The sequence below is a fragment of the Lissotriton helveticus genome, chromosome 9 (genome assembly GCF_964261635.1).
Source record: "Lissotriton helveticus chromosome 9, aLisHel1.1, whole genome shotgun sequence".
In the NCBI taxonomy this organism is placed as follows: Eukaryota; Metazoa; Chordata; class Amphibia; order Caudata; family Salamandridae; genus Lissotriton; species Lissotriton helveticus.
Window position 1 is genome coordinate 1,237,369,504 of NC_136070.1, and position 15,626 is coordinate 1,237,385,129.

Consider the following 15,626-nt stretch of genomic DNA (forward strand, 5'->3'; position numbering starts at 1 on the left):
GTGTTGAGCAGGATGAACTTCAGGTGGTTGCTGCTGGTGCTCGGCTTGGCGGGTGCAATGCAGGTCCGGATGCAGAAGAACTTGCAGGATTGGCAGGTGAAGGGTCCGTGGGTGCGTCCTGGGGTGGCTTGGTGGCAGCCGGGGGTCCGGCCGGTGTTGAGTGCGTTGAGAGTGGCTGCGTCGTAGGTCCGGCGGGTGGGCTGGCATCTGCGGAGGCCAGGGGTTCTGGCACTGGGCGCGGTCCAGGCGCGGATGGGCGCAGACGGGCTTGCCTTTGGCGCGCCTTCGGCGCACAATCGGCGCGCCCGCTTCGCGAGCACACTGCACGTACGCGTGCCCTCCGCCATAAGTGGTGCGGTGGGAGGGAGGAGCAGCTGAGAGGCGGGAGCGGGGTGGCGCGGGGATCGTGGTACAGAGGAAGAAGGGGGCGGGGCCGCAAGGGAGCAGCGGCAGGGAGCGGGTGCTGGCGGGAAGCGGACACGAGAGGGCAAGGAGCGAAGCTCACAGAGCAGGGGCAAGCGATAAACGGCACAACAATCACAGGGCACAACAGAATAACCAAGAGTACAGATTACAGAGCAGGGGCACAGGGAAGTGAAGAGCGGCACAACAATCACAGGGCACAACGCATTAACCAAGGACACAGAGAAGACAAACCTATGCCACAGGGGCAGCGGTGATCGAGCGGGGCAGGCAGGTAGACCGGGGGCAGGCAGGGAGACCGGGCGCACTCAGGGGGAGCCCCGCGGCGGGTGGAGCGACCTTCACAGACCAGGGTCAGGTCAGGTCACCTACTATACTACTCAGCCTACTATAGAAGTATAGTCTTGACGACACTCTCGTAGTTTAGAAACTGAGATGGATGGAGCCGATACCAAGCTTGATACAGAAGATGCCTACTGTGGCCAGCCCTGGCAGCGAAAGCAAAAAACAAGGCAAAGATGAACTTTGCGACACCACTACTCCAACACCCCAAAAGTAGTTGACCTACTTTTGATGTTCCCTTAGGAACAGGTGGGTTCCTCTACGTCTAGAAAATATGCACACAGATGACGGAAGCGCATAATCAGCACTTCGGTCTGCGTGTGTACAATATACCCATCCACTGTCCTGAAGTCACTTGGATCAGCTGCATTGCAGGTCCTACTGGTAATGAGCCCCACACTGCATTGCTTGTACTGTTGAAAAATCCAATAATAAAACTGTCCTGCAGTCATAGCCACAGTACTGACAAATGAGTGAATAGAGTTGCCACGCCTTACATCGCATGCACCCGATAAACCATTCCTCCATTCAGGACAGACGCCCCTATTGCGTGAGAAAAGACTACTACAGTCTTCTGACATACCAACAATTTCACACTGGTGAACATCTCAGGCAAGTCACAAGTTCCCTCTCCTAGTCATCAATAAACATATTTGCAAATGTATTGTTGGGCTCAAACTCCCATGTTCTCCTCCACTAACCCTTTGTCTTTTTACTATAGCACTTTCAGAGGGAAGCAGTCAGGTATGTTTTTGAATATGCTTTCTTGGGTATTAAACAGATGACTGAGTTTCTCAAACAAATAAAGTATGCCGCTGGACAATGTCTTGCATCACTACATTTAATTGTGCTTATGCCACGTGCCGACGAGGCCTACCCCGACGAGGCCTACCCCGAGGGTGGCCAACTCAAGAGAAGCCCAGAACCACGCATCTCTTACCTTCTGCGCATCACTCACGCACCGCCGGTACTCCTTGGCCAGGTCAGAGCAGTTTAGAAGCTCCTGTCTATTTTCTTGGTAGCAGTTCAGGATCTTGGACTGCAGTCCCTTGCACACTGGGTCGTAGCTTCTAGGCCTACGAGGAAAATCAAGAGCATGGATACAGGATTAAAGGGTGATCAACACGAAAGAGTATAGCAGAATCTGGCATTGGGGGGGAGCAAATGAGGCCAGTTAATTGATTTCATTATCAGGAATTTTCACACCAAACCTATGAGGAGTTTTATAATTGCATGCTCAGTCCTACCACACCCGTGTATCTGCCATAAACCATTTTTCCTTTTAATTTATGTATCAACTCTATACTGAGGGAAGAATAATTATTTAAATGGGACTCTTGCTCGTAACTGAGGAAAGGGAATACAATCCCTTCTACCCTGGTGGGGGCTGAAATGGAAAAATTGTAAGGTCGTCTTTATTCACAAACTTTTGATCATAGTCTGATCTTAGTATGATTTTTGTTTTTTCCTGAGCCTTGATCCCACATGCTCATACTTGTCCTCTCCTAACATATTTTTATCTTCCACCTCCTACAATTCAGCCTCTCCTTCTGGATCCTACTGACCCATCATCTGATCCCATGGCTCCTTCTCCAGCCAGATCTTTCTCTTCCTGATCATCCCCCCTGAACCCTCTTCCCCTTCACCTCATGTTCCTCCTTATCCTTCACCTCTTGACCTTCTTCACCCTCCTCCTGATTCTTCTCCCACACCCTACTTCTACTCATCATGGGGATTCTTTGTCTCCAGACTCTCTCCTCCTTTGCTGTTCCTCAGCCTGTTCTTGTTTCTAGATCTCCTCTGCCTAATCTTCCTCTTTCCCCTTCCGTTCTCCACCAGATCCCCAGTATTGCGAGAGGTCGTAGGTGTTTATCCATTCCGCACTCTTCATATACGTCTGTTAAGATTACACTTTGCTATGGTTATACTTTAAAAAAATGCTTTTTACCATTCAATCCATCCATCCAACATCCATCCATAGTTTGTCTTTCACAATTTCACCCTTTCATCCATAGTCATTGATCCATCTGTCCATTCAACTTTGCATCTATCCAGCCTCCAAACCATCGTTTCAGCTACCTACCAACATGTCCACGCATATATCCATCTGTTCACAAGTTCATTTATCCATCCACCTACCTTTTCTCTATCCGTCACTGCCAGGAAAACGGGGCGGTAAGAGGCAGGGAAAACTGCTAAATGCTACCCCATGGTGAGGGAAGCATTTTGTATTTGAAAATTTAAAAAAAAAGTTTGATGGATGTCTGTTTTGTGTTGACGGAGTCATGCACCAGACTAAACAGCATTGACAGGAACCGCTGTGACAGTGGTTTCTACTAATGCTTTAGAAATGACCACCGGCTTTGAATAGAAGGAAAATTGGGAATATTTATTACAAAATGGGAGAGGTTAAGGGAGAAGTAAGGAGGGGTTTAGGGAGCGATATGCACCAACCCACAAAGAGTAAGCCCGTCTCTATTCACCAACTGCACCTCCACAGTTACTACTGCCAAAAAAGACCCAAAGCAGTTGTAAATGTACTTCAGCTCAGAGCCTGAGTAAGTCCAGCACCACACATTGCCAACCACAGGCTCTGCAACACCCTTTCATAGAAAATAATGGAGGAAGGAACTTAAAGTAAAACCCCATAGGAAATCTTGGTAAATTAAAATAATTTCTTTTGACTTTTCAAAAATATATCTAAATACATTCAACTGAATGTTAAAAAAAATATAGATTTTTTTAAACAATTTTATGTTACACCAAGGACACAGATAGGAAGCCTTAGTCACTTGGTTTTGACCCCGCGTCTGAATTAATTCCTTGCAGGTCAAAGGCACAACTTGGGGGCGTTTTGAAGCTCAAAACTAATCCAGAAACAGCAAAAGGTCACCATCCGTACAGTAGAGGATGCGATCCATTAAAAAACAAATTTGCACATCATAAATTAATAAATAAACAACTGCGTGGCAGAACTGTTGTACAGCAATGGAACTTTAGTGCCTCACGGATTTGGAAAGAGGCTGCATTTAAGGGGAGGAAATTATAGATCAGAAACTAAATGTATTACATATTAATTCCAGACTTAGAATTTTAAACGGATCTCTAATGAATATTACAATATAAGAATGTAAATTCTCAATGTCCTCTGAGACAAGTCAGTAAACAGTTACTTTACAAGTCACTTCCACAACTCCAGTAAAAGTCCCAAAACCGCCTTTAAACTTGTTCTTAAAAAGGCAGCCATTTGTATCTTAATTTCAGATGCATTATAATTCAGTGAAAACAAAGTGTTTGCAAATTTTTTTTTATTTTCTCATTTCAAGGAGGACATTTTATACCTGGCGTTCATTAAAGCGACATTTTAATTGACGCCCTAGATAACGGTTCTCTAATTGTTTAGGCTATCGACTGAACATCTATATACCACTTCTCAAATGGCGCACCCTCTGCAAATACATGCGAGATGTTTTGCATATAAATTTGAATACATTTTCAGGTGTTTCATTTCCATTGTAGAGTGAAAGAATACAGGCATGTAGTTGACGTTATTCCCTGGTGTTTGAGAACCAGGCCCAGCGGCGCCCTAGACGAGCAGCCAGTAGCTGGCGTCCTGGGAGAACCGTACAAGGGACGCCCCAGCATTTATTTCATTTTCATCGAGTTTTATTTAGATTTGTGGTGGAAGAGTGGTGCCTCACATAAGGGGCGTCCTGGTCGCCCGCCCTGATAACCTACCAAGCCCCGCCTGCTTTGTCACCAATCACCAGTGGAAGAAACCAGCACACCCTGTTGCCCAGTGTTGCCGAATAGAGCCGGGGCTTTCCCTGCAGCCAGGGGCGGCATTAGGCATGTGCAAGCAGGCCACCACGCCAATATATATCCTTAATATAATAATCCTCTGAGGATGGATACATATTTGCGCGGCGGCCCCTGGCAGGGATTTGGCGGCCTCCGGCTTTGTTCCACTTCCAAACACCCTGACCCCCCCCCCCCTCTTCACTGGCCTCCGTGCTCCGCCCCGCCTGGACCCCCTCTTCCGGGGCCCCCTACCTATGCTTCCTGCCCAGGGCCGCCATGAGCCTAGAGCCGCCCATGCTGCAGCCCACAGCGACCAGATTTTGAAAACCAAAAAAACAGGCCATTCCACACAGAAGGAGGGCTGCAATTTTGCGCCTGCCAAGGAATACAGAATGACTTCATTGATAATGCTCACCAAAGGAGAAAATTGTGCACCCTACTGTAGCATCGATAGGTTCGGGGGGGGGCAAACTCTCCTTCCCAGAATTACATAGCACTGGCTTGTCTGTAGAGCTGGTGAAATGACAGAGCGTCGCCCCAGAGCCAGCAAATGAAAAATAAAACGAGCATGTGCAGGGAGGGGCGGGTCACGGAAGGGGGAGGAGGAGTCCTTGTGCACTCCCTATGTGCGCATATGTGTTTGGCCAGCCGGCCGTCTCATGCCAACCAAAACACACATGTGCACTTGGGTTTCTCCAACCCAGGTGCATTCAGCAGCCGGGCCAGAGAAACCCCACAGACTACATCACCTGAGCAGAGCGTCTTTTCAGCCCACTCAGGCCAATCCCCACACTGCTCTGCAGCACCGGATTGGATGGGAGTCTGTTCCTGGGGCTGCTGGGAGCAGGAAGAGGCCTGCAGGTGCGACACGAAGCTGAGGTGGCTTCAGGTAGGTTCACGAAGAGGAGCATGTGCGGGTAACCCGCTCACGAAGAGGAGCCTTCACTCGGTGATTCTCTGCAGTTTAAGAGTGCAACAAGTTAGAGGAGGTGTAGCATAAAAAAGCCCCTCTACCCTCGTGAACGAACTAACACGGGAGAGTGTACAAGAAAGTGAATACGTAAATAAGGCATTTAAATACAGTAGCCACTCGGCAGGAAATTGAAGCGACCTCTCGGGTTGGCCAAAAGGAAGTTAGAACGTATACGTACATTGAGTGCACTAAGCAGAGGATCTGCATTAACTGAAGAGAAATCAAACATAAAACAACTCTAATCAGTATAAGAACTGAACACACTTATAAAGTTTGACTCAAGAGGGCATGTAGACCAAGCTATACAATAAGTAATACAGAGAGAAACGAACTAACTATTGTCTTGATAAAGATGGAATAATAATCAAACCCATCGAAACGCGTTGACGCATCATTGTACACAATCCAAGGGAAAATTTGGACCTGCAGATACGAAAATGAGTATCCAGGCCAGGTTTTTAAACTGTCCCATAGGATATGTTCCTTTAAAAGACAAAGTATGCTGTCTAACCATTGTTCTCTTTTAATGTCATAGTATATTGTGTAAACTGATTGTAATTGGGGATTTTACATTTATTGTTTTTATGAATTGTTTTTATCAATAGTTTTGCATAAAACTGTGATAGGAAGTGTATTGAAATTTTAACATTGGAACCAGTTTTTTAATAATAAAAGATTTATGTAAAACTTCAGTGCTATTTAGCAATTGATTCAAATATTAGGTGGGATTTTCCTTGACGAATTGTATTATTGTGTGCCTTGTGAGGTACGACCTAGTTGTGAGTTGAACTTTTTATCCTGTTCCTTTCATAACCCAAGGGAATATTTGTTTTACCTGTATTTTGTATCATGGCAGCTACTGTGAAGTGCTTACATTGTAATGTATGAGGCATCTTTTGTTCATCTCAAAAACACAAATAATCCCTGCCTTAATTTACTTCTCTCTTGGATTAATTGAAAAGAGAAAGCAATCTTTTTTTTTTAAACTTTTTTTTTACAGCAGCTCACATTTCTAAATTCTTTAGTCAAAACTCCAAATGCTAGCATGACCTATTGGCTTTGCCTGTGTTTGTTCATAACAAGCTAGTATTACATTTCCAGTGTTCATTAAATAGCACAGAAGCGCAACCATGGGTGTGTGTGGCTGTTCACCAGCGGCACGAGAAGTAACAATAGATGTTGTAGCAGCCAGGATAATGTGCTGCATGGCTAAATACTTATAAAGCTCCAAAGGCGAGACCTATTGGCTATGCCAATGCTTGTTTTATTTTTCTCAGCCCCATGGAGAAATCCCTGAATCCTAAAAACACACCAAATATGGGGGTGAGCAGTTCTCCTACTCATCTTGGGAGGGCAGTAATATCTCTTTCCATGGTGGAAAGAGAGCGGGGGAGGTGTTAAGAAATTACCACAAACGTACCTGTTTGTGGACGACCACAAACGAACAACACAAACAACGTCTTAGAACACACACTCCCCACCCCTCGAGTGAGACTTACAAGTGCAGATATCTCTACTTTCCTCTCTGAGAAATACAGTAAATGGGGGGAGGATGTGGCGCAACAACCAGAGCTGCCGACTTTGGAACTGGGGAACCGAGTTGGGCTCTCCGTGTCGGCTCAACATCCTGTTATTCTGGTCAAATCCCTTTACCTCCCCACGCCTACAAAAAATGAATGTGTCTTTGTATAATGTAAAACTGCAATAACAACAAATGCAGATATGGTGGCCAGCTATGAGGCGAAAAAAGGGCAATGTTGGCCATAAACTTAAATGTACGACCAAATTTACTTTAGTGAATCGGCCCCAAAGTTGGTTAGTGCATGCAAAATGTAAAGTACTTCTTAGCTACACATTTGCAAGAACATGTTGGAAAGCACACCCAAACTCTTTCCAGTGGGGCCTACCATGAACCCACATTATTCCATCCAAGCCCAGAGAATGGAGTAGTAGGCTAAGGGCCAGATGTAGGTAATTTCTATTTACCGATTCCTAAATACCGAATTTTATCGATTAGGTATTTAAGAATCGGTAAGTAGAATGTAGGTTAAAAAACAAAATCGGTAAATTTTACTGATTCGGTAATATTCGTTATTACCGATTCGGTATTTACCGAATCGTTAATAAGGAATTACCTTCCCATTCATTCCTATGGGCCTGGAGGCCCATAGGAATGAATGGGAAGCCATTCACTATTACCGATTCGGTAAATACCGAATCGGTAATGGGGGGAGCATATTCAAGGGTGGCAGGGTGTCACGTTGACACCCTGTTACACCTTTGAATCATGCATGTGTGCACATGTGGCGCACATACATGCCCTATGTCTGCCACATGGCACTTTTAAAAAAGCACAAAATTGCTTTTTTAAAAGGTATTCGGTATTTACCACCAACTTGTAGTTGGTGGTAAATAACAAATCCTTAAACCAAAAATGCACTCACTTGAGTGCTCCCTCCATAGGATTTAAGGATTCAGTAATTTACCGATTCCCTAAAATAACGAATCTGTAAATTACCGAATCCTTAAATCCAGCCTCCTACATCGCAAAGGGCTAAATACCGGTCGGTACCGGGAAATTTCCCGATTTTCGGCCGTTACCGACCGGTATTAGCCCACCTACATATGGCCCTAAGTGACGACCCAGAAGTGCTCACTCACCATTAGTGAGGGGTTCCCAAAATCTAGGGCAGCATGCCAGCTGTGTGTGGACACACCCCTCCCAATGACGTGGGAGGAAGACTTCCCGCCACGTGCCCACTCAGAAAGCACGCGTCCTTTATTAAAAGCCCGACTCCAAAAGGGCGCAGAGCAGTGCGTCGGCTTCAAAGCTTTCTCTGCACTCCCAGTGACTTCCACTAATTCAAAATGCATGGCTCGGAAGGAAAAACACCAAAGTGTGCACGGAATTAATGCAAAGGAATGCATAATAGATTACAGATAGATGGGGCTGCTAATGCCCTCTGCAAGGACACATCTCGATCAATCTTGCATAGCTCTGTTCTGGGATTTATAGATATGTAAAAAAATACAGCATTTTATCTCGAGACACCGCCTGGCCTTTTCTCTCAGAAGGTCCCTTCACATTAAGATCTGACGGCTTATTCCTACCATTGCCAGGGAAACGTGTTAAGTTTGACAGTACATGGAATTCAAATCACTTGGTTTATCCACAGAACAGGAGCTGCGAGAACAGCAGGTGCTCCTGCAGCTGAAAGCCTGACATTGTAAAACTCTGCGACTTTGGGTCACGGCTCACCCTTTGAACACCTGTGATCTTGCACCACCCCAGCCCAACCTTCAGTTAAAGACTCACCAGCAACGCCTGTCTAATGAGCTGTGCAGCCACGAGCGCCATGAAGCTGTCAGTCACAAAAAGCAACAGGGTGATGGTAGGAATGAGTGACTGAATCTTAGTCACTGACGATTGCTCAGGTCTGCATTTCAAACTCTCGTTTTTTATCCACTGTGATGTTAGAAGCCAGCCATATGCATATCAGTCTTTGTCCTGCTCCAAAAGGGCAATAGCGGGCACAGGGCATTTCCCCGGTGGGCCGGAGGGGTGGGGGCCTTTTGTGCCCACGGGGGGCACTTTTCTTACTGGGGCCGGTTTTGCACCAGTGCTGCAATATCGGCCGCCTGTGAGGAAAGCAGGAGCAGTGCTTTTTGCGAGCACCCCCACCCTCCCCTTCCCGCTGCCAGGGCCGGTCGAGCAGCAAGCTGCCATGGCTGGTTGCTGTTCCCAGTCCGGCCCTGCAAAAGGGACAGCCTAGGATGAACTACAAGACCTGGTCCCCTCCAGATGAGAACACAAGCAACCACAGACCGGTTTCAACTTGATTAGGTTTCATCAGTGAGGTATAGCTTGAGTCCTATGGCACAGTAGGCACACCGGTCGCACTGAGAGCATCTACTGCAAAAACAACAAGACGTGAAAGGAAGGCTTAATTCAACCCCAGCCAATAAGTGCGACGGGTATGCCCAGACATGGATCCCATGTACAGTGTGTTAGGCCACAATGATGAGCCCAAATAAGGTTGAAACTGGCCTTGGGCTGCTTGTGTTCTGGTTGAGGGAGGGCCTGGCAGCTCAGGTTTGTCTGTTCCCACTGGGGCAGGGTCAAGGCTGATTTGCATATGGCCGAGTCCAAACTGAGGTGGCATGGTGGGCAAAGTAACAATGGACTGGGATGCAGGCTCAAGTGATTACCAGGGACTGAGATTGATTCAAGCATCCCACCCATCACTTTTTTGCAAACTTCAATGAAGCTGCACGCTGGCCTGGTGGTGACGCAGAAGTAACTGATAGTGGTCATTTTAATTCATAAATTTGAAGATGGGAAGAGAAAGAGAGGAAAGAGAGGAAGGGAGAGGGAAATGGAGAGCGGGGAGGCAGGAAGAGCGAGAGGAAAAGGTAAGGTGTGTGAGAGTGTGAGAGCGGGGTGACGGGGAGTGGTGGAGATAGGCAAGAGGAGAGGTATAAGGGAGTAGAAGAAGATGGGGAGAGTGTGTTTACAGCCAGGAGCACAGCAGTAAACGTGGCATTCCTAATTACATACTTGCCAACATTTTGGGACTAGAAAAGGTTTTCTCGAGTTTCAAAACCAACGAAATGACACCCTGTTATACGAAATCAGAGCAAATCCCGTCACACGACCTTCGATGGTACCACCTCCAGCGCTCCAAGGTGTGAGAGCCGGGTTCAGAGAGTGAGACTGTGCTCAGACGCTTGAGACTCACTCTCAATGAGTGAGACTGTCAACCAAGGATTCAAACACATAGGTGTGACAACGCAAAGTCTCTCGAAGTGAGACTGCGCTCGAAGATGTCAGACTCGCATTCAGGGATCGTGAAACTGCCCCAAGGTGTCACAGTTCAAAGGCTCTAAGAGTGAGACCACGCTCGAAGATGTTAGACTCACATCTAAGAATGGTAATACTGCCCCAAGGTGCAACAACTTGAAGGCTCTCCGAGTGAGACTGCGCTCTAAGATGTCACTCACATTCGAGGATGGCGATACTGCCCCGAGGGGTGACAACTCGGTGGCTCTCTAAGTGAGACTGTGCTCCAAGATGTCAGAAAAACATTGAAAGACTGCGAAGCTGCCCTGAGGTGCGACACTCAATATCAGTGCTCCATGGTCTGCGCTATCATAACCAATGCATGAGTGTTGGTGTGTAGGTAGCAGTGGTGGGCATCTACTCTTGGCATTATCAAATATATTCTCGTCTCCTCGTCCTGCTTCAATATCCTGTGCATGCTACGTAAGATCTTCCGGTGGAACCCCACCGAGACCAGGAAGACGGTCACCAAGGCCCTCGTCACCAGCCGACTGGACTACGGCAACACCCTCTACGCCGGAACCACCGCCAAGCTCCAGAAGAGACTCCAGCGAATCCAAAACGCCTCAGCCAGACTCATCCTCGACATCCCCCGACACAGCCACATCTCCGGACATCTAAGAGACCTGCACTGGCTCCCGGTCAACAAGAGAATCCCCTTCAGTCTCTTCACCCACGCACACAAAGCCCTACACAACCAAGGCCCGGGATACCTCAACAGCCGCATCAACTTCTACACTCCCACCCGCCAGCTCCGATCGACCAGCCATGCCCTCGCCGCCGTCCCCCGCATCCGCAGAGCCACAACAGGAGGAAGGTCCTTCTCCTACCTGGCCGCCAAGACCTGGAACTCCCTCCCGACCCACCTCCGCCTGACCCAAGACCACTTCGACTTCAGGAAGCAGCTCAAGACCTGGGTGTTCGAGCAGTAGCGGACCCCCCCTCCCCTAGCGCCTTGAGACCCTCCGGGTGAGTAGCGCGCGATATAAATGTCTTGATTGATTGATTGATAATCACGGTCTACCTTTTTTTTGTTGCCTTTACAGCCCTAAGCCTCCTCCTTCAAATTTTCATCAAAATGAATCAAATCACCATCAGAGTGATCTCGACGGACTCTTACAAAGTGCTAGCCCAGACATGTTAGCCACGAGTCTTCCGGAAATTCTCATAAGCAAGGCAATGTCTATGGGTGGCAAAGCACTTTCAGGGGTCGGGCCTGTGCCATGGAACACGCTTCCACTCTTGTTGAGGCAATGTTCGGATCATCTGACGTTCAGGAAAAAGTGGAAAACCTTCTTGTTTAAAATGTGACAGGGTCTTTATATTCTTCCATCACACTCACACTCTCCTTTTTCATGACTGTTTTTTTCTCCCACTATATGCTATTGTTGCTTTTGGGCGCAGAGATACTCCTTCGGGAGTGGATTCAAGCGCGATACAAACCCGCAAATACATAAATAAATATGGCTCTCACTTTCTCTATACCAGTTACCGAAAAATACGCTGCCACTGAGCGATTCCAAGACATTTTTTTATAGCTCTCACCTAAAGACAGCGATCTGTAGATTGTTGAAATACCTACTGTGGACAACATCAATGCTTGTTGTAGGCTTGGGGGCAGCCAACTGCTTACCATTTGTTGGGTTTCTTGTCAACCTCATTTGATTGCTTCTTATTCAATGGCTTTGCTTCTCTTCTTGTGTTTGTCCCTCCTGTGGAACATAGCTTCTTTCCCATATGTTTGAATGGATGTCTTGCATCCTTTCACTCCTCACATTCAAGGAACTACTTTTATTTCTTTTGCTTTTAGTATTCTGTAGGAGTGATTGTGCTGTCTTGCTCTCTCCCCTTCTCCTGTGTGCTGATTTCACTTTCACATCTGCATGTTCCATGTTGCTCTTTCACCCCTCTCAGAGCATTGGCAAAAGGAACTACTAAAGCCAAAAGGTGAACTTCTGGGCTTTGCCAATGTTTGTTTTTAAAAAGTCAAGTAACTATGGTATGCACACGTGATTTTTTTGGAAGGATTTCACTTGATGCTGCCAGGGATGAAAGCAAACCAGTAAGCATGCATTTCTTCAACATCTAGGTTGCATATTAAACAAAGTTTGCACTGCTTGTGCAATGCACAGGGATCACATGAGAATGACCGGTAAAACATAACCGCATATATAAACTCTGCCTGACATACAGAATCAATTGCGTATTAGAAAACCACTAAGGTTTAATGAGAAGGAGTAAATGCCAAAAATAAAACGTCCCAGAATAAGAGAATAAGCTTTGGCATAGATGCATCAAGCTAAACACCGCTCGCAAAGGGGCAGATTCTCAGAATCTGCCCCTTTGCGACCGGTATTTTTACATTTGGGATGCATCATCCCAAATGCAAATATCGCAATTTAAGAAATCGCAAAATTGCGATTACTTAAATTGCTATTGCATTTAAGGAATCTCAAATTGAGATTCCTTAAATGCAATGCATTAAAGTAAAAAAAAAATGCGATTTCGCTAATAGGGGGCGCAAATTACCATGAAGTTGAACTTCATGGCCATTTTACACACAGACATGCCCTTAGGGCATGTGTGTGTGCAAGATGTACCCATATGCAGATTCCAGGGGTGCAACAGGGTGTCCTTTTGACACCCTGGCACCCTTGAAATTGCAATCTCAATTTGCGATTCTCTAATTGAGAATTGCAAATTGAGAATGTCTTCCCATTCATTCCTATGGGCCTCTAGGCCCATAGGAATGAATGGGGAGGTATTCCTTAATTGCGAGTCGCAATTAAGGAATTTTAAGAAATCGCTATTTTTTAAGCGAGTTCTTCATGCATGGCATTTTGCTATTCCTTATTAGCGAATCCTTATTTTTCGCTAATAAGTAATCGCAAAATGGATGCTTGATGAATCTATGGGTTAGAGTAGAAGAAGGACATGTTCTACAAATAAACACGATTAGTTGTAAATAAATTATTTAAAATATAAACCCTAACACATGCATAGAAGCCTTGCAAAGGCATAGATTCATTCGGTGTATAGCACTAAGATCAAAGGGTGGGAAGATGACGCCACAAAACCAACTCAGGTTGTGAAGAAGTGCCTGTTCAATGGAGATGACACTGGCACATCCCATGGTGACGTACCTATAATACCCACTGCGACACGGGCACACCGATCCCCAGGCACCACCTTAGGTAGGAATACATTTATGAATGAGAATAATCAGTGAAGGGAGCAGTGACCAAGAACCGGTTCTATTGACAAATAATTATTTCCAGCAATGGAACAACACAGACATATCCTCAGTCTTCAGGGGTGGACTGAGTGAGGGTAGGATGGGATGGGCTATCCACAAAGCTACACTCAAATAAAGAACTACACGTGGGATGCCCAGCATTAACATGATGTGGACACCTCTACCTGGTACGGGTATAACAATCCATCCTAACCTGGCGGTTCTTGACACTGACTCCATTATCGCTGCCTGGAGGACACTAAAGACCAGATAACGTAGACTTGAGCTCTACAATGATGGGAACTATAATGAGGACATTGGGGCAGTAGAGGGCTGCACCTGCTGGGAGGCCCCTCTCCCTCAATATTCTAGGATTCTTACCCTTCCGGTTTCATTTAGACCCTTCCACGCCATGTTCTGACAGTGATAGAGACTTCCAGCCTCTGGTCCTACTGTTCTCGTTATGCCCTCTTTTCAGTATTTAGCTTATGCCCATAGGTGCAGGTGGTGGGCACCAGAACAAATATTTGGGGACAGGGATTTTTATTTCGTCATCAGATGTTGATGTAAGGAAAGAGAGATAAAGTTGAAAAAAGGAGAAAGAAAGAGGAAGAGAGAGATAGGATAAGAGTGAACAAGAGATAAAGTAGAGATGAAAACAAACCTCTGACGGCAGGATCAAGAGACAGGAAATGTACAAAAAAAAGCAAGAAGTCGAATAAATCTTAGGCAGTCTCAGCAGGGCTAGGACCAGGCTCCTGAGAGAAAATGTAGACCACTGCCCGTATTTATTTGTTTCTTTCTTTTAATTTAGCATGTGTACATACATAAATTTAACAAATTAGCATTTCTTCCTTTACGTTAGTACTAGGACAGGGGTCTCCAACCTTTTCTGTATCAAGAGCTACTTATGTTCAATAAAACACATTAACAGCTACTAATATTATTAGTGCAGTATCATTTCAATTTCTTTATATGTATATTAATCCTACCAAGCTAAATCTTTCTAATTTAATAAGCTGGACTGCACACAGGTGAGCTACTCAGAGGTAGCTCACGAGCTACTGGTTGGCGACCTCTGAACTAGGAGGACCGGTATGTGCTTCAGCTGAGGTCGATCCCACTGTATTGTCACAGAAGTTGTGTAGCCTTCAGATCCGTAACACATGCCTTCTCCCGCAAGCAATGGCTTGCCCATCACAATGACCTAACTCAAACACCTGGATGTAAAAAACCTAATGCCAGGATTACCAATTTTGTGACGTAGCCATCGCCATCTGTGGTGCAAACCGCACGGTCTCATTAACTATAGGATGTTCCCCGCCAGATTCTTCTTATTACATATACCTTTTGAGCATCTGGTTCAGGAACAAAAAACTACCTTTGGTGACTGCAGACTGAAGACCAACCAGCTCTTGAGCATGGATGGTAGTACACCAGCCCGTGCCCCCAAGGCTGTGGTGACCCGCCCACTGGATCTCCAGCAGTGAAGGAGTGGATTCCGGGGGGAATCTTAAAGACTTAAAAGCGATTTATGTACAATTAACACCAAAGTGGCGTCATTTCACCAGAATCATCTGGAGAAGGAAGTGACATCACTCACCCGCTGTGAGCAATGACATCGGATAGTGGGGTTGGTTGAAGTATCATTACAGTAAAATATCACTTATTCTCCAACTACGAGGCACGTGCATGTACGTTCCGCCCTTTCCGTAAGCTTCCTAGTGTTGACCGATGAGCACTCCAAGTCAGATTTCATGACCCCCATGTCCACAAATACACCTCCCTTGCAACACCTGCTTTCCTCCAGCAATGCTCAAAGACACCATTTTGAAACCCAGTATCATGTTTATCTTCCCTGAATGATATTACTCATTCGCAGCACACCTAGGTTCATGCATTAGAAATAGCAAAACATACACACAGTCAACACATAAGGATTTAATTTTGATACCACCAACAGTAAGATCTCTAAAGGAACCCACAACTCCCACAGTAGCAACATGGTCAGG

The 15,626-nt window shown here is 46.0% G+C and overlaps 1 protein-coding gene across 1 annotated transcript in view; it reads right to left on the reverse strand.

Annotated features, from left to right (window-relative positions):
- The window catches only part of CHCHD6 (coiled-coil-helix-coiled-coil-helix domain containing 6), an 890,347-nt gene that overhangs the window by 276,660 nt on the left and 598,061 nt on the right, over window positions 1-15,626 (reverse strand). The window contains exon 7 of the mRNA XM_078661730.1: window positions 1,706-1,841. Coding sequence (XP_078517856.1) covers window positions 1,706-1,841 — 136 coding nt within the window. The remainder of the gene's footprint in view (window positions 1-1,705; window positions 1,842-15,626) is intronic.